At 34.8% G+C, this 25,199-nt stretch overlaps 5 protein-coding genes across 15 annotated transcripts; 3 read left to right on the top strand and 2 right to left on the bottom strand.

The window, feature by feature from the left end:
- The first annotated feature begins 14 nt into the window (after positions 1–14).
- Positions 15–7,197, top strand: LOC124305323 (protein FAM117B-like). 2 transcript variants are annotated; one of them, XM_046764616.1, is made up of 9 exons: positions 15–485; positions 1,694–1,860; positions 1,952–2,049; positions 2,166–2,308; positions 2,473–2,639; positions 2,780–2,906; positions 3,252–3,332; positions 4,364–4,496; positions 4,757–7,197. In XM_046764616.1, exons 1-9 carry the CDS (start codon positions 260–262, stop codon positions 4,935–4,937), a joined length of 1,323 nt encoding a protein of 440 aa, XP_046620572.1. In that variant the 5' UTR covers positions 15–259; the 3' UTR covers positions 4,938–7,197. The 2 variants fall into 2 exon arrangements, with proteins under 2 accessions (XP_046620572.1, XP_046620573.1); XM_046764617.1 differs by lacking the exon at positions 3,252–3,332.
- A 2,804-nt stretch (positions 7,198–10,001) lies between these two features.
- On the bottom strand, positions 10,002–18,237 carry LOC124305318 (sorting nexin-29). 9 transcript variants are annotated; one of them, XM_046764599.1, is made up of 12 exons: positions 17,829–18,237; positions 17,240–17,519; positions 16,013–16,314; positions 15,733–15,858; positions 15,219–15,459; positions 14,961–15,093; positions 14,639–14,880; positions 14,298–14,513; positions 14,056–14,212; positions 13,787–13,927; positions 13,567–13,706; positions 10,002–13,296 (listed from the first exon to the last, which is right to left on the bottom strand). In XM_046764599.1, exons 2-12 carry the CDS (start codon positions 17,491–17,493, stop codon positions 13,209–13,211), a joined length of 2,040 nt encoding a protein of 679 aa, XP_046620555.1. In that variant the 5' UTR covers positions 17,494–17,519; positions 17,829–18,237; the 3' UTR covers positions 10,002–13,208. The 9 variants fall into 9 exon arrangements, with proteins under 9 accessions (XP_046620555.1, XP_046620552.1, XP_046620554.1 ...); XM_046764596.1 differs by having other exon boundaries at positions 17,240–17,502; XM_046764598.1 differs by having other exon boundaries at positions 14,639–14,871; positions 17,240–17,502.
- Positions 18,238–18,551: 314 nt separating this feature from the next.
- LOC124305322 (E3 ubiquitin ligase Rnf157) lies at positions 18,552–22,104 on the top strand. Of its 2 annotated transcripts, none has more exons than XM_046764613.1 (9): positions 18,552–18,783; positions 19,023–19,141; positions 19,216–19,481; positions 19,564–19,705; positions 19,815–20,018; positions 20,125–20,367; positions 20,500–20,660; positions 21,121–21,391; positions 21,462–22,104. In XM_046764613.1, exons 1-9 carry the CDS (start codon positions 18,696–18,698, stop codon positions 21,657–21,659), a joined length of 1,692 nt encoding a protein of 563 aa, XP_046620569.1. In that variant the 5' UTR covers positions 18,552–18,695; the 3' UTR covers positions 21,660–22,104. The 2 variants fall into 2 exon arrangements, with proteins under 2 accessions (XP_046620569.1, XP_046620570.1); XM_046764614.1 differs by having other exon boundaries at positions 18,554–18,783; positions 21,241–21,391.
- A 233-nt stretch (positions 22,105–22,337) lies between these two features.
- On the bottom strand, positions 22,338–23,955 carry LOC124305337 (60S ribosomal protein L10). The gene is made up of 4 exons (XM_046764641.1): positions 23,828–23,955; positions 23,645–23,673; positions 22,820–23,125; positions 22,338–22,723 (listed from the first exon to the last, which is right to left on the bottom strand). Exons 2-4 carry the CDS (start codon positions 23,665–23,667, stop codon positions 22,393–22,395), a joined length of 660 nt encoding a protein of 219 aa, XP_046620597.1. The 5' UTR covers positions 23,668–23,673; positions 23,828–23,955; the 3' UTR covers positions 22,338–22,392.
- Positions 23,956–24,007: 52 nt separating this feature from the next.
- On the top strand, positions 24,008–25,159 carry LOC124305339 (mediator of RNA polymerase II transcription subunit 9). Its single transcript, XM_046764643.1, has 3 exons — positions 24,008–24,305; positions 24,681–24,786; positions 24,872–25,159. The coding sequence occupies exons 1-3, from the start codon at positions 24,199–24,201 to the stop codon at positions 25,010–25,012; spliced, it is 354 nt and encodes a 117-aa protein (XP_046620599.1). The 5' UTR covers positions 24,008–24,198; the 3' UTR covers positions 25,013–25,159.
- The last annotated feature ends 40 nt before the right edge of the window (positions 25,160–25,199 follow it).

Raw genomic sequence — 25,199 nt, 5'->3', positions numbered from 1 at the left:
GATGCGCGTGTTGAGGCAGCAGAACATTGCAAATGACAAGACGCGTAGCGTAGAGTGTATGTATAATCGGTGCCGTGTCTAAATACGTTGTGTTAAAAGACTTTGAAAGACATAAAGGAGGCGTTAGTTTAATCGTTTATTAATCGTGTGCATAGTGTGTGGTGTGTGCGCGTGTACCTCGCCAGCGGAGGCGAGATTTTTTTAACTATAAAATATATCTACCACCCGGATAACCGACCGCATCTGTCTACATGACAAAATGTCGGGATCGCAGCGGATGCGAAAATCCTCACCATGCTCAACGTCAAAACAGGGCCCGATGCGGGCCACTTTACCCATGAGTTCTCTCCTCAGACAAAGCAGTAGTTTGAAAAAAAGCAACAGCAACAGCCCGACCGTCTCGCCGACGAACGCGTGGCGGGCTCGCATCTCCCCCGATCAATCCTCCTCCGGGCAGCGAAGCCCTGGCTCTCTTTCCTACAAAGGTACTTTATTTTATCACTATCCGATCCCCCCCTCCGACCCCTCCTCGTATCGCTGTTTAAACAGCTCGCGTCTAACTATCACGGCTATCTATCGAATCCCTCGGATATTTACTATTTCAACCGGATATCATTCTTCCTTCGACGTATGGAAATCGAACGGGCCGATGCATCGCTATGTTACACATGCATAACCACCTCTCACACATCCGCGTCCAACTTCACGTCCCTGCAAGCGAGACTTTTACGCGTGTCTGCGCGCGTACGCGAAGCGGCCGCGTGCCTCTGTGTGCGTATACTATGCACGTGCACACATGGTACATGTGTACCTAACTATAGTACGAGTCGCAATGCTACGGATTCAATTCGTTCGTTCGAATATCCGCTTTACAAGTGACAACAATTTAATTATTTCTCATGGTGTACTCAACTTTCTCCCACACTCGACCGAACCAATTCGTTTCATTTTTCAACGTCTTTCTTTTGTTGATTTTTATTTGTAAAGACACTTCCAAGCTGCTGAATTATTTATATCGTTTTTATCGAGTTCACCTTACTCTGTTACTTGGTATCGTATGAACTGCAAATAACATCGATGGAAATCGTATCGATTTGCTTTTCGAACTGGTTTTAATATTTCTAGGAAAATAACATTTCATGAACTAATCACGTACAGAATAATACATTTTTTGTAGCACAGTCTGATCCTACTCAAAGTTCCGTGATCAAGTTTTGTTAGATGCAACATCCTACTCACGTGCGGAATAACCTCTGTTTCATTATATTCTCTAACACTTCTAATTTACCTTAGTAAAAATAGCGAATGAAATATTTATAACATCGGTCAAGTTTATACCACTTTTGGCAAAAATACTAAGCGTGGTGCAGGCCGGGATATACTTACTGAGCTCACGGTGGCACTATCACTTATCAAAAGTCTACAAGGCAAGATGCGACATTAAAAACTTGTCCAGGCTCATGAAATTACATTTTGAATACAATTAGTAATTACCGAACAGTGGATTCTATTGCACTCAAATCATATTAAATGTGTACACAGTTTTTAGCATACATTTTTATATGATACCTACCTTACTAAACACTTCCACATTAATATTTTCTGGCATGTACTGCCGGCTGACATCTTAGTAAACCGTGGCAGTCCCCGGTAGTTGAATCTGGTAATTCTAAACTTTTTTGTTGACTTGTAGCGAAGTCAAAAACGTTGAGCGGCAGGTCCAGTGAAGGTTTAAGATGCAGCAGCGGTCAAATTATCAGAAGAACGGCATCCCTCGATACTCTATACCTGAAAGGACAGTGGCCACGCGACGTCTATTACGTTCACGAAACTTTACTTTCGGTGGACAAATCCACTCAGGTAACTGTAATTTTAGCATTTTATCTGTGAAGGAAGAAACGACAACCTCTATCCATTTTTTCTAATTTGAAATAACACGTTTCTTCGTCAGACCGAGGAATGGCCTAATGAGTCGCGAAAGATGTACACCCGGCACGCTGTGGAGCAAACCACAACTGAAGAAAAATTAGAAAAGCTCATCAGGCACCGGTGAGAATAATCTGAAATATATTTATTCTTCAGGTGAAAATTGAAACACTGATTTTCTACACAGTACCGTTTGTCTCTCCTTTGCACATCGTCACGTGATTTTTATTTTGCTTCAGACTACAACGTACCAACAAGGAGGGAACAAGTAGCAGAGAAAGAACGGCTGCCTTCGGACTCATTATGCCTAGCGGGCCTCCCCCTGCCTTGGCTGGGGATCACACAGTCCCGTTGCCAAGCATCGCTTCACAAACATCCTTGTGTAAGTTTGAGTTGATCAATTTTTTAGGACAGTAATGGCTGCTGATTTAAATTTAGAGAACTGCAACAAGTAGTATCTTGATTTAAATTGTAATATTGCTTGATATTGAAAACAATTTGTTGATGTAACCTTGTACTTAATCAGTGTTTGATTTTTCTCAACAGACGGCCAATTCTATTTGAGCTTCAAAGCCAGTCCTATGAATATTCCGTTAAAACCAATGAGGCCTCCAATGCGATCCTCCATTGAAGGACTCAATCAAGAAATTGAAGGGTTGGTGCTCAAATCAGGTGGCAATACCACCGACTCGGACCAAATTGTGGAAGACAAGGTAAATCTTTCTTGAAAGTATTGTAGAATTAATATTCTATCGGGTACTGAAAAATAACAATATGCATTTTATGTACCGATTTCTATATATTTACTTTCATAACATACGTGTTTCAATGAACTGTAATTTTTCATGTTCAGTGGTTACGATTTCGTGAACAAATCACACCTGAGGGACACCGAGCGCCTTTCCCAGATCTAAGAATTACTAGGAGTGTTAACACGCAGACGCCAGCTGGTGAAATTCACTCCAGCTCTCATTCTTCATGTAAGCATGACAATGACCAATCACTAAAAAACTAATTACTTTTCAATAAGCTCAAATTGAATCAGCACATCTAAATGTTACGCTTTGTAATTGTGAAACAAATCGTTCGTTATTAATTTTAAGAAAAATTTCGAGACCCGTTCACTTCTGTAAAAGCCATCACAATTGTAATTCAATATAACTACGTTAGTCTTTAGAAATTTTCCGACGTCTTTTGATTGATTTTTATTTTGTTTTTTAATTTATATATATACAGAGTATGTTTTGTTTTGTAATGTCGTGTAAAATTAGGGCCATATAAACACAAGTGCCGTCTAACAATAGCGTATACTCGTTACAAAACAGGCCCTTCGTCAAGGAATTCTGAGTCTTCACTGATTCTTGGTATTATGGATGCTTCCCGTTCAGCCAGTGAACTACCAACAGGTTGGCTGCTATACGACACAAACGTCCTTGAATTTCAATCATACCGGTCTCGTTTTTCTTTTTTTTTTTTTCTTTTTGTTTTTTTAAACTCTAACTTGCCAACTTTAATCCAACAAGACCATTTACTGGTCGACCAAAGTTTACGTTTTGATACACGTGTTTTGCTAGCATGTGCATGTTGAGAATGCATTTTGTCCGATTGCACTCAAATCGGTTGAATATCCAAAGAAAGCAACAACTTTGTCAGATGTTACATATTGAATATACTTCGGGGCAATTATCACTATCCTAGGATACCTAAATATTAAGAAACCATAACTCCTACTGTGTCAGTTTGCAGTAAATATTATAGCTTGATAATTGATCATATTGTAATGTTGATCAAGGAATAATGTTGAGGAATTTTCGAAAAATGATACTACTTTTACGAAACTGATTCAATTTTAAATAATATGTTCACTTGACATATCTCAGTCAACTGAGCAATGAATTTCACTCAGCAATGAATTAAACTAGATATAGAATCATCTTGAAACTCAACATAATCACTAGGCCGTGTAAGTGTTCCTCTATTTTTATGATCTCACCAGCCTCCACATTCCTCCGATCTTATCTTTGTCTTATGTTATCTCATGTGAAACTGTACAAAGCATTGTTATGAGTTCACCATACACTTTAGTAACTGCCTCTATAGCCACAACTACTACTCTAACGAGAATCGCATAAATTCCATTCCGTACAGTTTGTTTATAATATTTTCTACCGAATCAAACCTGAACAAATAGTTGTTTGATATTTTATCTCTAAATATGTGTAATCGTAATGAAGAAATTAAAGGTTTAGTCAAGAAATCATCAATTCAAGTGTCTCACACTCAATTCAGTAGTTAAAGCTACGTAAAGCATGACGTTTGTTGATTGATTTCTTTGTTTGTTCATTTTCATCTATCCATGTGGTTTTTTTCAGGAATCACAATATGACTCAGTTGTTACAAACTTATTATCTTTGTGTGTAAATTTCTGAATCCGTAGGCGGAAGTCGTGGCTCAACACCAGAACATGATAAAGACAGTCGCCCAGGCACATCACCACACATCAACACGTTTTTGGCCAGAGAACCTCCAGATGGCTGTGAAAAAGTTAATCTAAAGTTTGAGGAAGTCAGGTAAGACGTAACTCTATACTGAAAATTTAGCAAAGTTGATAACAACTTACATTTATTTCAAAAAGAGCTGTACCAAAAAATAATTTACCGGGCTTCTAGGAGGTTGGAAGAAATATTATTATGAACTGAAAGTAAAAATCTCTTATGGACTAAGCGAAATATCGATGATTAGGAGCGATGTCCGCCTCTTTACAGTTCCGCAGACTTGGAAAAATGGTAAACATGATCGTAGAATGTGATATTTATTTTCATATGCATAGGCGGCCCATGATAGACTTGAGCGAATTAGACAACTTCCCGAAGCCGAGTGTAACATTCCAGTTAAAACCAAGTTTGGGATCAGCGTTCCTGCCGTTACAACAACCGGCGAGCCCTACATTGATCGTCAGTGCATCACCCTCTCCACGTACAACACCTTCCACTCCACCCCCAAATCCGTAGTCCCAAGTCCTTTATTCTTCGGCAAGAAACGCGTAAACCTGGTTGGTTTATACTTTTTAGGGAAATTGAAAGGAAAAAAAAAAATATTTGAAAAAAAGTAATACGAGAAATGAAAAAAAATCTCGCGATTAGGATGATGTGTGCTTTGCTGCAAAGGCATACTTGCAACTGCAAAAAGTTACGAGCGGAACAGCCAATTCCCAGTGTAACCCATAATTTTGGGTAATAATGTGATTGTGTAACAATGAAAAGGAACAAGAAAAAAGAAAAAGCTTTATAATCACGTCAATACGAAGTATTTCAAGTAACGAAAGAATGAAATGAAACTAAGCTGCATTAATATTTGAAAAAATAATTTGTGATAAACGAAAACAACGTTTAGGAATAAACATTGTGTTCTACAGGGAAAAAGACTAAAAAAAATTGTGTATTCTAAATTTAGTGTAAAAACGTGCTAAACAACTTTAGTTTTGTATACATGGACAAAATATTCAAAATGATGAAAAAGTATTAAATTTCAATGTGAGAAAAGAAAAAAAAATTATACAAATTCAAGCGTTATCTATATGCTTAGGTAAGCATGTTTACCCGTTTCTAATGTTTTCATAAAGCTTTCACCGGTGGTATGAATAATCGAACCTTGTAGAGATACGATCACAATTTACAATTCCTTTTATCGTTTTGTATTATTACTTGTATGCTAAAATATTCAATAATTACAATTATCCAGGATGCCTTAAAGATCACGCGATGTGGAGGTAAATTGTTATAATTCTTTCATGTTATTATTTTCTTAATGGAAAAACTAGTAGAAAAAAAAAAATCAAAATTTATCATTTTCAAGTATTTTAAACATGGATCCAGGTCTTGCGCTTGTTAACTTGCCAGTTTTAGTAACAGCAAAAATAGTTTGAACATTGGATAACATCACAATATTCTGCTCTAAACCTAGCAAGCAGTACCTATACTACCATTGTCTTTCTTTCATTAAGTTTCCTAATTTTTATTTATTTTTTTTTCTTTTTCTCTTCTTTCTTCAACTCCCCATATCTTTTAAAAATTTTTTTTTTTTTTTACCGTTTTACTTATAAGCAATTATTATATATTTGAGTAAAAGATTGTTTAGATAGCTGTACGATTTTTAAGGCACCTTGCATTATGTTAGACTACAATCTGAATATGTACAACCAATAAAAGCATGCAATGACAGATCGATGAATGTATGACGGTGTGAATCCAATACGATATGAGATCGATATGTAGGGATTGCAAATATGACAACTGACAATATGAAGTATTGATTGAGGTAATGATTTATGGTTTTAGAAAGTATGGTATCAGGTAAGCACACAAGTGGATCCTCCAATTGGTATGTTACAGGTGTGTCTGTTTATATACTGGCGTAGATAACATTGACAAGGTGTTGTTATCTAAGAATTATGTGAATGACAGTGTGAGTGTATTATTATATCAGAATGTCATTTAAACTATCCACGAATAACGCACGCAGGCATATTCATCACTCTATAAGTAGGTAAGAAATAGATATCTTGATTATCTATATCAAACGAGCAGTTTCACCTTCAAACTTCAATGAACCGTTCCGTATTATACATGGTCCATGTAATAAGATGTGTTTCACACTAATTTAAATCCGAATCTTAAAGTGGTTTGTGACTTGATTTTAATTAAATGTAAAAGAAAAATGGATAAAATTTTTTCACGCTTATTAATATTGATAGGAGATATTTTTGCTGCTATCTTATTGTAAAATAAAATTTACACGAATGGCATCACCACGTGCCGAGTATTTTTCATATCTCGTATAAATGTGTGGTATAATGTAGGTATCGGTAAACATTACGGAAAAATATATACCGTTTTTCTTGAGATAGTTAAACTTTTTACGAACATTATGATGTCATAAACCTGCAATGCGAAACGTTTTTCGTGAGATAGATTAAATTATCTATTAGTATTTTCGGATATAGCTACTATTTGACGAGTTCAATTGATTTCCCTTCGCTTCATAATACACAAAGTTCTTGCAAACAATATACAGTTCTGGTTTGGCAAAATGAAACTTATTATTGGAAAAATATAATCACGGATTTCACGAAAAGCAGGCTTTTTTTTCTAAGTAATACAATAATAATACACCGTCTTATACCGCAACGTATCTAACCACGGCATTGAAAAAAAAGTAAATAAATAAATAAAATAAAAATAAATGTTAACACACAAGTACCTGGCACACTGGTCTATGCTCTCTTTAAACCAGCCTACTAAGAATTTGATGCCTTAGCGTGCATAGTCGTGTGCTAATTGCACAGAGACTAATAGATACAAAGTCCCACCTTACGAAAGTGGCAAAGGTTGCTCTGATTAAAACAAATTTAATAAACCATAGCTTTGAAAATCTATAAATATTTCCTCTGCATTTAAGAATCGTATGCTAGAATATGAGGACAGGCCACCGTTGACTACTATGTGGTAAAATTGCTGTAACGTTTTTCAAATGTTGAGTGTTTGGAGGAAAAAAACACAAATAAATAAACCTTTTGCTCATGTCAGGTGAGACTCTGTATTCTCAGCCTTTGTGAACTTGCCTAATGTGTTATCATTGTTGTTAATTTTTTCTTTATGTCGTTCCAAAAAGACGGATTGACATGTATAAAGACTGCTAAAAGATTACCTGTTATTTGGAAATTTCCAAAATTAAATTTAAATAAATTAGGCAAAACAATTTCGCATTGTTCACTTATTGATTAGGAGAGTGTCTTAACTCGTCCCATTTAATATTATATGATCGATGGTGACCGCTGTTTGGTACATTTTTAACATATCTAAATCAATCTGAGTATGTTTCAGAATAGCAGAATGATTATGTCAATTATACATTAATTTAACCCTAGGACTGTCCAGATATATATATATATACACATATATATACATACATATATATATATATATATTGATATTGGTGCAGAAATTTGATAATTATGATACTTATTGAAATTGCGTTTTAATTTCTAAGATACTCATAAGTTTGAGTAATTTTTCAATTTAATAGAGAGCTTGTATGTTTGTATGAAAAAGAAAATACCGTGAAAAATTTATATACTTAAAGAAAAAAAAAAAAAAAAAAATTTAGAAAATCTTTTAATCGCAGTTTTCTAATAAATATATCAAACATCTTTCACTGCTTTTTTATTGAAAAAAAACAAAAGAAACGAAGAAAGAGCAACTAATGCAAAGCCCCTACGTCATACAAAATGCCCTGCTGAAATATTCAATATATCGGCATTAAATTCGTTATTATTATTATTTATTTATTTCTTTTTATTATTAAATGAACAAGGCATTGCAACTTTGGTTATCCTAGTAAGATTAAACTTTTATTTTAATTGAGCTTGATCAAAAATTTAAATTTTCAACTTATGGGAGACGAAGTCAACGTTCATTATTAATTATACGTGTAACGAATCAAACTTGGGCATGCATCTACATAAAGTCTAAAATACTTTTTATAATAATACTTATTTGATGGATGCACTATAAGGGAAAAAAAGTATCCATTATCTAAAATGATTGACTGATATCACACGTTGCTTTGTCTATTTCTTAGAAAGTAGCAATTTCCAGGTATACGTATTTGACAAACTACCTTGTGGAATAATATCCTTTTACCAACACACCTGTAGCTCACTACTTTGCAGTAAGATATTATATGATACATTTTCAAAACTGTACAAGTTATATAAAATATGTAACTCCGCGTGTCTGTACTTCTCCTACTCTAGTCCGTCCTAGGGCTAAATCAAAATTAGTCAGTTGAATGAATTAGTGAGTACGCTATATCGTAATTTAAAGTATAAATACAACAAGGCGTGTGTACCTCTGGATTGGAATATAGAGACGAGAAAAAGTGAATAATTCTGTTTTGAAATACTGCACGTTGCCCGCTCATAGATTTGTTCTTTAATCAACGCAAAGTGAGGAAACTGGCTCAAACTTTGTCCCATCTAACTTATGTACTGCAACAACAGTATTATTAAACCTCTATATTCAAATCTGGAATCGCTCCTATTCACAAAACTAACATTAGGTTTTAATTTGGCTGCAGGGTTGAGTCGAAAGATGCAACTTTTGCATTGGAAAGCGAGAATGTTCAATTTGATCATTAATTGTTACACTTTCATTATCAATTATGACGAAAGAAAACGTATTATTCGTTACAACAAAGAGATGAAACTTTTTATCATTTTTTCCTAACTTGGGTAATTTCTAGTGTTTTTTTTTTTTTTTCTTACTTTCTTTCTTTTTCTCTCTCAAATATTTTACAGCAGAATTAGATCTTAGCTCTCACGTTTGGCTGAATAAATATTTTCTAATAAACATTCAAAGTTTAATAGCCAAAGCCAACTAAGTTAGCTTACAGTACAAATGATGATCACTCGCAGTCACATTGCGAGCGATGTTAAAATGTGTTTTTAAAACTGTAGTTATATATGACTTTTTTTTCTCATTTTTGTATTTTCAAATTTTATTTTATTAACATATACAAATCTATGACGATTGTTTATTTAAAATGTTTTTATTTTTCGTGTCACGTAAACATATTTCAAATCGTCTTGATTAACAGCGAGTGTAATATCTTATCTTTAGGTTCATAAGAAGAGGTACCCCTGTGCCTAATAGTGTTAACACTGACAGATCAATGTCTGGAAAACTATATGATTAGCATGCACATGATGCGTAACGAAAAGGAGTAAGTGAATGTGTGTGTGTGTGTGTGTGTGTGTGTGTGTGTGAGATCATTTTTTATTTTTTTTTTTTATTTTTTTATATATATATTTTTTTTATACGTATATAAACTGGGACATTATGAGCGGGATATAGTATATTATTGATGTATACGGAGTAAAAGACATGATCACGTACAGTAAGTAACAATGGGGACTAAGTTGTGTGAAAGCAACCGAATCTGAGTAAGGCTTGAAAATTTCCGAAATTTTTTCATCATTCAATTAATCATTCCTCTGTTGATTTTTTTTTTTTTGATTTTACTATTAATAAAATCGTTTGACTTAATTTCGACGAAGCATTTACTTATACATGTAGAAACGTTTTTTTCCAAAAAATTTATTTGCACTAAGTTTGAACGTTTCTTTAAATTTCCTTCATTTTTTTTTATCTCTTTAAACGATTCGATTGGTTTTCCAATATAATGTATATATTGTACAACCCTGACACGTCTTTTTCACTCTTAAGTTTGCAGAGCCGTAAATCGTTTTGAGATTGCTATATGTCTTTATGTTTTATTCATGTGTCATATTAGTTTGCATTAAACCCCTCTACAATAATGCTGCTTGACGTGTTTAATGATGACAATTCATGGAAAACATACATTTTCAGCAGTATTGTACAATGGCTTTTGATACATGTAGCGAACACTAGATTTTTCATATATTTTTTATTTTTAAAGTACCTGCAGTTTTGTGAAAAGTAAAGAGAGACTTGAGACAGTTTAGCTACTAAATTTAACTCGGTATAAAAAGGATAGTCAACAAGTGACGATAAAAAAAAAAAAAAATTAAAAAAAAAACAGCTTATATTCGACAAGAACCAGTTGAAAATACAGAAAGTAATGCATAAATAATATTGATAAAATACAGTATTTAAAACAGACAAACAAAAAAATAAATAATTATAATTTTTACATTCTGTACCATGTATTATAAGTAGATCTGCGGGTATTTTAAAATTTTTCTTTTTCTTAATTTTAATAATTTTAATAATCGCTTTGTTAGTAAAGCGGAAAGATTATTTCTTTTTTTTTCTTTCACCGTACACGTATACGTACTTATATACGTGTATATACATATGTATATTTATATATACGTATATGTGTATAGAATAATGTATAAATGCAACATACCTAATAAAAAATACTCTCTTATTCGCCACTTTCCACTCAAGCCTTCACCTATTATCTAATATTTTTTGTATTTCCATTCTAATTTTTATAATATTTTTGTTTTTTTTTCCCAATTTTTGCATATTATTACAATAATATAATGTATGTACTTGTACTATAGTTTTCTTTTTTTAAATAGGTAGATAGATAGGTAGATAGATACATAGATAGATAGATAGATAGATAGATAGAATAATTTCAGTTTTCAACTTGACACTACGCTGGTTAAGAAATGAATGAAAAAAATAAAGAAAACAACCAGAAAGAATCACCTTTTTACAAGTACTCAAACAAATTTTCATATACTGACGCAATGTTAAATGAGAATAAAAAACGGTGATGCAACATAGTTCGTATAACATATAGCCTTACGAGAGTTTCTTTTTGTATTCATTAGTTACACATAATAATAATAATAATAACAACAACAATAATAATAATAAGGATAATATACACTGGTATTATATTCTACGCAACCTTTAATCTCAATATGGAAAGGTGAGCTTAGTTTGATTCATACTTATATTATGTAATAATAATAATAATAACAACAACAACAATTCGTCATTGCTTTATTTAATTTACTTGTATGACTATCGAATAATGATGAATAAGTAGAAGAATCGATCCACCGGTCACAAAAATTCATTTTCATATACTTTACAGGTAAACAAATATGTAGTATCCTTTGATCTCAGAAGCAGCGTTTGACCTTACCTCTCCATAGTGGGACTTTTCTGCGCAACTTGTTAAACGTATGGTTCTTTATATACAATTAGTTTTATCATTATTATTTATCAGCATAAAAATGTATGTACTTGTTCCAATAATAATAACAATTATGCACTTTTATTTTTTATCATAAAGTATGATATTTAAATGAAAAAAGTGTACCTTTTTATATTACTATTAAGTCGCCTTACATAAAGAGAAGAAAATGATTGAAAAAATGGAGGAAAAAAAAATAATAAATAAAATTGACCAATTTCATGGAATTTTGTGATGTATATTATTTTTATGTACCACTTTGTCTCGTTTTTTTTTTTCTCATTCTAAATCGTGTTTTATCGTCAACGCCGTTATTACCATTTGTATTATATTTAATATGATATTCATACAAAACCAAAATACTGATTACAAAAACTCGTATCATAATAATAGACAACATATATTATATCGATAATTTAAATAACAGTCTGGTTCATTATTATTATTATTATTATTATTTTGTTCGTGGCTACATCTCGTTAGGGCAAGTGCCAATGTACTGTTTCATACTACATTCAACAATTTCATTTCATTTTGTTAAATTCAATTGGTTTTAGTTTCTTTTCTAATTTATGAGCTTTGAACTGAATCATTTCCAAAAGCACCGCGTGGGGGGACTTGACCAGAAATTATGAAGAATGAAATTGCTAATATAGCCAGTTATTGTAACTTCCGTGACATTTTTTAATTGAATTATTATAGTTATAATCAAATTTGGGTGCTTTGATTTGTTTATTAGAATAAACAAGCGATACTTCGAGAGTTCGTCCTCTGTTGGCCGAAGATCGAGCGAATTATATAGAGGGTTCGCCTCGTCGGGACATCCATTTAAGCACTCCACTCTGGTGGTTTATATAATATTGTATATTTACAATTTTTTTTTGTTTTTTGGTATTTTTTTCTAATGGAATAATTTAATTGCGGTAATAGAAGTTACGCAGTTGTTGTTTCGACTACCAGGAAAACGCGGTAATAATTTTTACAAACTCTTTAACGACCTATCAACAAGACGAGATGAGACAGACTAAAAATAAAGAGTTGACGTAACTCTAATGCTGGAATGTAACGTATCTTACGCGGCATGTGTTTAATAGTAGCAAAACTTGTAAACACTTGTTTATTAAATTATTATCCTTCTTTTAGGAGAAACGTAAAAAAAATCAGTTAGATATTGGGCAGTTAAAATTTACACAGGCCTTTATTCTGTAAAACCTATGTGTGGTAGCATGGGACTTTGTAAATTATACATGATGCAAGAACTACGTTTAGAGTTGAAACCACAAATACAAATTAAACATAAAATATCTGATAAGTGCATGGGGTCACTGTGTTTTTAATCAATAGAAAACAGAAGCAATAAAATATAGTGTATCCTCTTTAGTATAACTATCGAAAACATGTAGGTGATTCGCCTTTGTATAAAACACCAATTTTCAAATATTTTCCATTACGAACAGTAGTCAAATATATGTAAATTATGAATTCGTTATGTTATGTACAAATTATCTAGGTATACGTATTAATTATAGTCCTGTATACTGAGGTGACGTTGAGAACGTGTTTCTCGTCGAATTTCCTTTTTTTCTTGAATCGTCGTTGTTTGGAAGATCACTGTGAAACAGTGGACATAAAAATATACTAGATACTGGCAATCATCGTTATACTTTTGAATAAAATATCTTGTATCAGATCTGTACAATGATTTACCTATTTACATTACAGACGATAATAATAACAACAGAGATAACAGTACTTAACTGGTATGATTTACATCGTACAATTTTGTATTCATGGATTTAGTGTACTCTCAGAAACTAGTCATCACTCCACATACACTCGCGTGAAGTTATAAGTCACAAGACATCTTTTAAATTAGCTCACCCAAAAAAAGGCATCAACGATACAAGAGTTTGTCTGCTTGGTCTAGCCGCAAATGCTGGAGAACAATGAGCTAACCGGCCAACAACTCTTCTTAACCATTGCTGTAGCCTTAGACGTCGCTCCTCTACGAATTTAGCGTCCTATTGAACAAATGATATAACTATTAGAGCATGAAATGTACATTTAGAGCCGTATTAATAGTTGGGAAAATTGTTTTTACTTTGTTTCCTATTGTCTTTTTGGGAGGGAATTCAAACGTTGTCACGATAGCATCGTGTTTTTTGAGTTCTTTGTGAAGTGAGTAGAACTGCGCATACCGTCTGTAGATATTCCATTCCGTGTCCCTAATACGTACGTATATCTGAAACCATATCACTTTCATTTACTCTGACTTATGCAGATAATATTGAAATGACTTGAAGCATGAATTTCCTATTTGTTCGTGTCACTTATTTTGTATCTTATCAGTAATTCTTTACGAACAGGTACCTGGTAAACATGATGAATATCCGATGATTGCCCAGTCAAAAAAGCAGATGGCACCCATATATGTATGAGACAGGGTGGTTCCATTGGCAGTCCATCTTCACTCAATGGTCCTCGAAGGCATTCCAATTCGGCTTGCAGTAATTTGACCAGCCTATCCCTATGTAAAGGATTAGCATTTACAGGCGTGTTCGCTCAATTGTTTTTGTTTTCCACACAGATATGGTGGTTGTATGTCTAAATACCTGTTAGTTAATTGCATAGTCAGTCTGGCATTGAATTCCATTAGTTCTGCATGCATTTCGGCTACTTGCACCAGTTTATCTTGATATTGTTGTGCCTCGTTATGATAATCTAATGAATGATCTTCTTCTGACACGGTAGTAGAGTCGGAATCTCTTCGAAGCATTTGAACTGCGGTGACATACTTTCTCAGTTGTTGCCTGAGCAATTGATTTTCTCTGCACATTCACAGTGAGCAACAAATTATTTTCAAATCATGCAGATATCAAATTAATCAAACACAGGTAACATGTACGAGATTAAGCTTGAGCTCTCAGTTAACCAATGGCAAGACAAAAGTCACCTGTGCAATGCTTGCAGCTGCAAATCATGCCTCTCAACTTGATCCTGGTGTTGCCTCTGAAAACGGGCCAGCTGTAATCTACTGCCTGTCGCATCTTCTTTAGCTTGGTCGAGTAGTTCAGCTAAGGCAAGTAGCCTGATGCGTAGAGTCTCAATATCAAGATTCTCCATATCTTTCTGTATTTCTAAACCAGTTGGTGGTTCAATAGCTTCTACCGCAGCCTCTGTCACTTCCTGTAAATCCTACATTAAAATAAAATCGACGTTCTCCGCAGTGCGTGCATGCTTTTAACTGAACAAAGAATCTGCACAATCATGCTTACATCGGAGTAACTTGGAGGGGTGACGAGTAAGTCCTCGAGATTTGGCTCCTCGGTAGGTGATACTGGCACTAGTCCCCGCATACTTCCAACGTCAGTTAAGGGAGTCAGAACTCTTTCCTCTTCTACGGACTCACTGCACGAAATTTAGAAATGTTATTTTTTTTATCAAAAGCTGAGTCACACTGAGTCTTTCATTGAAATATAGAAGAGGATACTAATTCATGTACATGAGAATTATTGGTAATGTCCATATCTCACTTTTGCCATTCAAACGTTGTGTTATTTTGCTCAACAGTTGAACCATCGGAATCAGGCTGACCTTCGAGCAAATAGTCTTTGACCGACGTCATAGTTGGTGAACTTAAACAAGTCGGAGGTGCACTGACAGACACGTCCACGTTTATAATTTCGCTTTCCTGACCGTTGTCGTCATCATCAAATGAGATTATATGAGTGCGTACCTTTTTCTTGCGTTTTTCGTGATCAATTTTGGAAGAATCTAAACAATGCAAAGTGTGTTCTCATGCTTTTACCTATCCCGCTGTACAACAAACTAAGCAATCGAAATATTATTACAATTGATACAATGTGACGAGACATGTCACAAAATTCAAACACATTTCTTTGTAATAAAACCAAGAGTACCAAGTTTGAATTTTGGTACGATATCCAAATAGCAAGTAATAGAAGTCAAAATTTTTAATTACATTCATTCTAGACAAAACGGCTTATAAATTCTAGATTCAACTGTACTTAGAAACGAATGTAATACCTGGAAGTATTGTTGGAATAATTGGTTCCGACTGTGATATACTGCAACCTGCAATTTGTCCTTCCTTATTGTAGTCATCAAGGTTCTCATTATCTATCCGTATAGCAAATAATATTGTCCCCAGACCTAATAGTTCACGAAAGAAATATTTATAATCAACAGTCGTCACAAATTCACAAGCCTGAACAGATCGTCGAAAGGTAAAAATACTTTCGCAGCTATCATTCGCAAGAAAGTTTTTAATTATCAGATATATAAATAATTCATAGTTGAAAACTACCTGCAGCTACATTAGGTAGGACTGAGGATCTTTCTTGGTCTAATAAAAATGCCCAATCTTCGTAAAAGGGGGATAAGTTTTCGGGACTGATTATAGAGTGCAAATGTCTCTCAAGGGATTTCTCATTCAAAGCAGCTCTGAGCCATGCTCTACCTCGTCCCAAATCTGTGCAAACTTTTCTGAGCACACTGAAGCGCTCTTGTTCGTGCCAAGTAAGCTGTTCTCTAATGCAAGGCCAGAATGTTGCCTCTTGGGCTATACTAGTTTTGTATAAGCCACCTGACACTAAGTCTGAAACGTGCCTGAAAGTAGAAAAAATTGTATACGTTATTCCAATGTCTGCTTAGATTCTTTGCCAAAATGTTTACAGTTTTATATTCATAATTGCCTAATGTTTTCCAAGTTTTGTTAGGTCACTGCACTCGATAGAATTTACTTAGAATGTAAAAAAACATACAAATTTGATGAAGCAAGTTTCAGTAAAAAAGGATAAGAGAAACAATGATAATGAATAAACAGTATATTGACATTTAGAAAATAAATTACATCGTGTATTAATTACAATATGAAGTCGAGCTCCTTGCATTATGGTGGATGAATTTCCTTGAATTTTGCTACATCAATAAAACTATGGCTCAAGTTCATATTCCGATACTTATTTCTTATCCTGGTTTGCAATTTTTTTAGTAGATACCGATGTGTGATTCATAAACAGGAAATAACGTGATTGCCTCGTCGGCATTAGTCATTAAGGAAATTCATCAATCAACAATTGCGAAGTTTCAACCAGTCAACTTCAAGCTACGCAACAATAATAAACGTGGAACAAAACTATTCTTCGATAGTATATACTTGACATTTGCATGCTATGACAGATTTTTAGGTTAGTGACGCATGTGTTACATGTTTCTCCAATTTCCCTTCATTTGATCCTGACTATGTTACTATTTATGTTTACAATATTGATACGATAGGTATATATTTGAGCTGAAATCAAGGAAAAATCAAAAAACAAGTAACACATGCACGACTAACCTAAAAGCCAGTCATTGATAACTAACAAAGAACAGTTTTATTCACTTTTTTTTACTGTTGTGTAGCCAGGACCTGTCAAAATGTCGAAAATGTTAAACAAACAATTTATTCAACGGTAAACACCGACGAAGCAATCCTTTTCAATCAATATTATCTTGCCTGAAAAACTCTGCGAATTAAAAGTAAACTTACCTAAGTGCTGAATTTAATTTATCTGTACGATTAGCACGTAATCCATGATTAAAAATCGACTCAAACATGTAACATAAGAGATTAACACAAGCATCAGAATCAGTGGCCAATTCTGCTCGTCCGCCGAATCTGAGATGGCATTTTTTAGCAGCAGCCAACAAGTCCTCTTGTAGTTTTTGTCTGTCGGTTACATGATCGCATTCTGGAGTGGTTTCTGACAAATTATTCGCCCCGGGGACTATAGCTGACATCATACGAAGAGCCTATAAAATGATGCTTACTAAAACATGAAAGAAATTTGCTATTGCCAATATATTCTAAGTCTGACAAAAGAAAAAGTTGAGAAGTAAGATCGGAATGTAAATTGTTGTACTCGGTGATTGTTTTTTAGATGGTTTCTTTTTTATTAGAGAATATAATTTAAATACCATTCCGAGAATGAGAAGTTAACAGGAACTGGCGATAAATCTTATTGTTAACTGCAATAAATTGGCTCGCATAATTTATTTGCCAAATTTCATGTCATCTTTGGTCAAGGACACAAAACACACAATATATACATCGAATGGTAATCGTAATCAATACCAACCATTTAGATTGAACAACAATAGTCGAAGCTTAACGATATAAATGTCAAGGATTCACTATAATCGCAACAAAAGGTGAAAAAAAAATAAATAAATAGGACGACGACGCACAAGAGTCAATCAGCGATACTCCGTGATGATAACATTCCAATTGTCCTCCGTGAGCTACCACACAACATAACCACCATAACCACAACGCCGATAATCTGTGGTAAAACTAGTTAAAATATACCTGTCGAAGATAATCGTTTACATCGACCACCGCGATAAAATAATAATTAATGTATCACTGGACACAGAGCCATCGGGAGCAATTGAATTTTTCCACTGCGGGGGGCGGTATTCACTTGAGAGTTGAAACCGTACTCCAGATAAGTAGATCCGAAATGATTCAAAGCATTATCTCTATGTGTCCTCAGTCTTCCAATCTCCCAAAGCGTTGGACTACAGCGTGATAGAAATTACGGCAGAAAATCTCAATGTCAACAGATAACTATGGTGTTTTACATCTTAATTTCACGATACATGCTAACAAAACTTAACTGGATTTCCCCTGATATAATATAATGTTCATTGGAAATGTTTAGACACTAAGAAAATTGCAGAGATAACTCAGTGGGAAATGGAGAAACTATCGTTAACTGGACAATTCTCTATATCACCAGCGGTAGCGAGATACGTCACTTTTACTTCCTTGTCGTGTAATCTCGTGAGTTGTATCATCAATGGTCTTTACCACGCTTTGTCACCAGCTGATTGAGCTGATGAGGCCGTAGATACCTTGTTGAATGTTGTTTAGTTGTCAAAAGTGCGAACGAGTAGCGAACTTTCTTCATTTCATCTCGCATTTTCAACGAAAATAGTTGAAAATGGGCTCACTAACCAGCAGACAAAATGCTGGTGTCGAAGAAGTCGACATAGTTTCAAACCATGCCTACAAATATCCTCCGCGTTCGGGTAAAATGTTATTATTATTAAATTACGTTCCATACTTTTTAATGAAATTTTATTATGTACCTCTTCCTATTACTTTACTGTCAGAGGCAGCTTTGTCATGTAACTTCATATCTTTTATAACAATTTTATTTATTTTTTCTTACACGATAAATTCATTCTTTCCCAAAAGACAAATGACGTTAATTCTATTACACCGAATCATAAATGAACACGATTACAAACTTTTCATAAATTAACAGGCAGTTATTTTGGAAGCCACTTTATAATGGGTGGTGAGAGGTTCGATACACCTCAACCGGAAGCTTACCTTTTCGGAGAAAATGCTGATTTAAATTTCCTCGGAAGTAGGCCAACTCCGGTTAGTACTCATGACTGTGAAAGGATTGAACCTGGAATCTTTTCGACAATATAGATTATTTTTTTTCTCCGTAGTTTCCATATCCTCCGCCTCAAGCCAACGATCCAACAAAGACTCTGAAAAGTCTGGTTAACATACGGAAGGAATCACTACGGCTAGTGCGTATCATAGACCAAACATCAACTTCGTCGCAACACCATAATAGTAAGCATTACGGAGATGGAGATACCGACTATAAACCTACCAGGTTTAACATAGAATTTACTTTCGACTGTGACGTTAGATGTGCCATAACGGTTTATTATTTTTGTACTGAGGATGTAACCGCTAATGGAGTTGTGTAAGTATGATAGAGTTTGAGAATAACCAGACTGTGTATTATAACACTTCGAATTTGCATTTTATTGTTTTTATCTATTCAGGTATATACCTCGAGATCCTTCGATGAATTCTGAGACATATCATTATAAAAAGGGTACTAATCAACAGTTCAGCCAATCGTCTCATATTTTTGATCCAACTCTATACAACGAGGAAGATTTAGTATACAATCCAGACAGAGAGGTGTGATTATCTTAAAACTTGGCTTCACTTGACAAACAAAATAGTACTTCATAAAATTGTCTATTTTATATCCTTACATCCTGACTATTACACAAGTATTACTTTCCAGGTCATTCCAATCGCAATTCACTGCGTTGCAGAGGAGGGAACGGAGGAGCCAAAACAGTCTCATACTACTATCGCTGTTATAGAAAAACATTCCGATGGATCGTACGTGTTAAAAGCATTGAAACAAAAGCTATACGTAGATGGGCTTTGTTATCTAATTCAAGAAATTTACGGCATTGAAAATAAGAACAGCGAAAATGCTAAGGTATCGCAGAAGCAGTCAAGATGATATTTCAATTACACAAAACAGGAACCATGAAGTTGCATGTTGAAAAATTCACTTTTTTCAATTAATTTATTTCTCTTTGTAGCAACAAGGAAGCGATGAAGATACTGAAGATAGTGGATCTGAATGCGTTATATGCATGTGTGATGTACGTGATACATTGATTCTACCTTGTAGGCACTTGTGCCTGTGTAATGGGTGTGCGGACTCGTTGCGGTATCAGGCAAATAATTGTCCTATATGTCGAGCACCTTTCAGGGCTTTGTTGCAAATTAAAGCTTTGCAGAAAGCGACTGGGGCAATACTGTCCAATCCGCCACTGGCTGAGGTATTGATTATTAGTATTCATTCTTTTTTATAACTCAAGCTGTCATTAGTCTGTATGATGGAAGCCAGTTCTGACTAATTCACTTCTCTTCGTAAACCAGCAATTAAATTCGATTCTTAAACTACTTTCCAGGGTAGTTGTGAAAATATACCACCTGGCTATGAGGCAGTATCGCTCATAGAAGCTTTGAATGGCCCTTATACACCAAGAGCAACGGTCCTACCAATTGAGTCCCTGGATACTCCTGACACAGACACAGCCAGTGCTATTCAAGCTGCTGAAATTTTAAATCGGTATGTCAGTAAAATGATGAAGATTTTAATATACTATTTTCTAGCCTTATTGAAATTCAAATAACCGTCCTTTACTGCTTTCACCCTCACATGCCTCTAACAAAACTCCACGCATCTCTAAAATCATGAACATTCCATGTCTAACACATTTAACCCTTTAACTGCATCTTAAAATAATGTTCACTACAACAATAATGCACGTGTACAAAAAGAAAATATTTTCTTAAAACTAACCCTAATATTAGGTTACTTGATAAGAAAATGATAATCTAATGGTAATTTATCACTTTTTCTTGGTGACTGACGCGTAAAACTTATCAAACTTGTATGAGAACGAAAGAATAGGATGGGATTCCAAGCTCAAACTTGTATATCCATGAATCAAAGGTGTAATCTTAAAGGGTTAAATTGTATAGATTGTAGATCATAGTAGGATGGTAGAAACAAGAACTTTTTTTAGATCAGCTGAGCGTACGCCAGTTTCGAAACATGCATCTCCAAAAGATACGGAGAAGTCACCAAGAACTAGTGGTATGCCTTGTGCAACACCCGAGTTCCGAATGTCTGTTCTACTTGCAAGGGATGAAATTTCTGGTTCTCAAAAAGATCTTCGCAGTCGTTCTCCAGTTGCACGAGCCAAAGTAATTAGTCGTCCACGTGACAAAACGGCCCTTCGTACAAGAGACACATTAAGACTCGTTAATGAGAAGCAATCAACTGCTATCGATGAGGTAAAGTAGTTCTTTTGCTGCTAACAAACTGAGAGATTCATTTCTCAAATAATTTCGTCAACGTTTTCAGGGACAAGATGATGATAGTGAAGCAGAGAAACTATCTCCTTTATTGGACGCAGTTACAAGCACAGAAGCATTGGATACCAGTCTTCATCCGATGCATAACATAGAGCCTATAGATGATTTGGATATCGATGACGAATTGCAAGTAGAAAACGGAAGTGTGAAGAACGTGGATCGTACTAATGAGAAAAATTTACACTAAGTTTAAAACTTGTTACCACAAACTCGTTAAACAGTCGAACAATAATGATACCTACATCTTTCGTTGGCAAAAAAGTTTCAAAGTGTAATTTATCTGTCAGATGTATTCTTTTAACTTTCAAAGTTAAATGCAGGTAGCCTAGGGCAGCTTGAACAGTTGTGTTATAAAATTGGGCCATACATTCCCTTAATATTGTATTTTTCAAATTTTAATTAGGTAATTAGGTACTTTCTAATCATTTTACTAACAAAGTATTTTAGTGAACTATATTTCCAATTTTTGGATATTTTTTGTTAAATTTATTCCTGTACATAATTTACAATTGATAACTTTATGGACGCGTAATCTCACTCAACTTTTATTTTCTATGACGTTACTGATTTGTAATGAGTTACGTAGGATATGGCGTTCTAATCATTTGTAAAATAAATTCTTAAAATCACAGCACCATCCTTTTCACATTATACCTATTTTATTATGAACTCCGAACAGATGATCATCTGCTACATCTGTAGAACACTTATACCTGTAACAATGGATCTATTATAAAAGCGAACTTTGTACTATTCACCATGGAAATGGTAAATTGGCAAAAAAAGATCTGGAATTGATACTGAACTTATAGCATGCATCTTCCTGCAACATAACGAGGTATAATAGTAAAAAACGCACAATTTCAATTAGTCGGAATAAAATTTATTGAGACCACATTTACAGAAGTGTTTGGCTCAGATTAGGCACTGGCCAGGCTTTCTCTGAACTTCTTCCACGCGTCTAGGGGTCCGTGCTCTGGAAGATATTTGACATTGCAGCCATCTTGGGCAAGACGACCAGCTACCTTCAGATCCTCGTATTCGGCACGTTCGTACTTGGTAAATCCCCACTTCTTAGAAACGTAGATCTTTTGACGACCAGGGAACTTGAACTTGGCACGCCGTAGAGCCTCGATAACTACCGCCTTGTGACGGTCCGATGAGCGCACACTCATGATCGGCTGCCCGATTCGGACACGAGCAACAGTACCTTGAGGCTTACCAAAGGCTCCTCTCATCCCAGTTTGGAGCCTAGATAGTTGAACAAATTTGTAGCATTAATTTTCCATCTAAGTAGATAATATTCCGTTGTTGGATAAATGAGTTACTATTGTTCACGTAATTTACCTATCAGCTCCAGCGCATGACAACATTTTGTTGATGCGAATGACGTGGAAAGGGTGGAGTCGCATCCTAATGTGGAACTGATCTTTGCCAGCATTTTTGACCATGTATTTGTTGCAGCAAATACGACCTGCTTCTAGAGCTTCTGAGCTAAGCTGTTCATATTCGTCAGAAACCAAATGAACGCAGAGTGGAAAGTCTTCAACACATGCCTTCTTCTTTCCCAAGTCAAAGATACGAATCTTTGGGTCAGGGACACCCCGACAGAAACGAGACTTAGGATATGGTTTGTTTTTGCAGTAGCGATAACTGTAATTTAACAAAAATTCTCATCAGTATTTGATTTATAACATATTTACACAGCACTTAGATTCCCAAACCTTTATCTCAAAGCGTATTGCAACAATGACATCTGATTGTATAAATTATAAATTAAATGATACATATTGCGAAACAGGTTAGACACCAGTGTTAACGAGGTTATGTTACGATCATGTCGAATTTTCAGTTCCACAAAATTCTCTACAGTTGACTAATGGTCTGGAATTGCAACTCTTATTAGCAAAATTTTCGCGGCAATTACAGAGAACTTCAAAATAAGCGAGTAAATGAAGAGGCAGTAATGGGTTAAATACAGAACAGTGCACTTCGAAGCTTGGCATACACCTGCGTTGACACAAAAAAGGGAATTTTGTTAGAGCCTCGGATTAATTCGTAGCTCGAGTCAATTAAAGCAATCGTTGGTCAGGAATAAAGGTACCACAATTATTTCTCTTTTCGATTATTTCTTTTTTCCTAAATTAGAAAATGCGAGTCATGACGACTTACCACCTCGCTGGCCGGCGTCCCATTTTGGACTGAAAATATAAACACCACAATTATTTATCGAAAAAACTATCACTCTTAACAATTGGTAAATTAACCTAATTCCGTTCAGTAAGACTAATTAATTGCCGTTGTGTAGGATTCCTCGGATTATCAGAGATATAAAACAGCATTCGCGATACACACCTACTACCCTTGAAAGCCCAAATGAAAGAGACGGAAATCAATTTTCTGGTCAAATGTCCAGGAGCTACTTCCGGCATTCGCGGTGCAACACCATAGACCATACTAACGATTACGTCCATTCTATGTCTAACTTTACAAGCTAGATGTTAAGCTCCTTGCCATCGCTCCATCTACAAAACTTGATTTTTCCGGCTTCTGTTTCTGACAGTACCGTAAAATTTTGTCAAACCTTCGTGGTGTGCTAAATGCTTTGAACGACCAGTTCGCGTGATAAAGAACGTGTGTAGATAAATTCATTTAAACTGACTACGAAAGAAGAAAAAATTAGTGTCGAAAAAGCAGAAGATGCCGAAAAAAATTACGGTGAAAATATGATGGAAGTTGTTGAGATAGCAGAGGAAGCGCCTGCTCGAAGTCAGTTCACAGTCGACGATCTAGACATAGAAATTCTACCGCTTGTTTACGAAATAATCCGAAGGTATGTGGGTTTAATTTATTTTCTTGTTAACACTAGCAATACCCTTTGAAATTGACATGCCAAAAATAGTACTCCATTTTTTCCAGTTATTATAGATAGAAAGTTGCGAAAGCACTCCCCATTGTCTGCCACGTTTGTCAAATTATTTATAGCTCATATGATTGCGTATCAAAATTATTAACACAAGGTACATGATTGCTCAATTTCTCAAATTGATATTCTAATTTTATTCACTTGCTCTGCGAACATTAGATCGTGACGTTGGAGTTTTACAGGATCACGTATGAACAAGAATTTACCTTATTAAATGTACAGCTAATTTGTCTCATCAAACTAGTTATGTAATGCAACAAAATTTTGATTTGTTCCACATAGCGTGGAAAAAGATCCTCATGACAACACCCAAAAAGCTAAGGACTCTCAGGATACGAGTCACAAAATACTAGATTTACAAAAAAAATTGGACTCTGCACGATCACAGGTGTGTATACTCGACGATAATCATGCTTAGCATGACTAAATATTCGTTCTCTGTAATTTAATAAACCGAAACCCATTGCTTTTAGATAAAAAAATTGCCTGGGATAGAATATAGCAAAGAGGAGCAATTACAGAAGCTAGAAACACTTCGCAGGCAGCTCAAGTTGAAGCGAGAACTACTACTCAAGTATCGTAATATGTGCACATTCGACGTACCCAAAGTATAAATAATTAGACTTTCATACTATAATTCATTATGGTTCTGCGTTTTCTTATGCGATACTTGGCCAACAACGAACAGCTCATTAACAAATTAGCAGATTCAAAACCTATAAGACGAGCTGCTCAGCTGGTTGTTTATTTTATGCAACGTTCTTCCCAGCACGGTATACCATCCAGTCCACAGGAGCTTGG

The sequence above is a fragment of the Neodiprion virginianus genome, chromosome 5 (assembly GCF_021901495.1).
Source record: "Neodiprion virginianus isolate iyNeoVirg1 chromosome 5, iyNeoVirg1.1, whole genome shotgun sequence".
NCBI classification, from domain to species: Eukaryota; Metazoa; Arthropoda; class Insecta; order Hymenoptera; family Diprionidae; genus Neodiprion; species Neodiprion virginianus.
The sequence above is the reverse complement of the archived record's forward strand: the minus strand, read 5'-3'. Positions and strand labels throughout refer to the sequence as shown.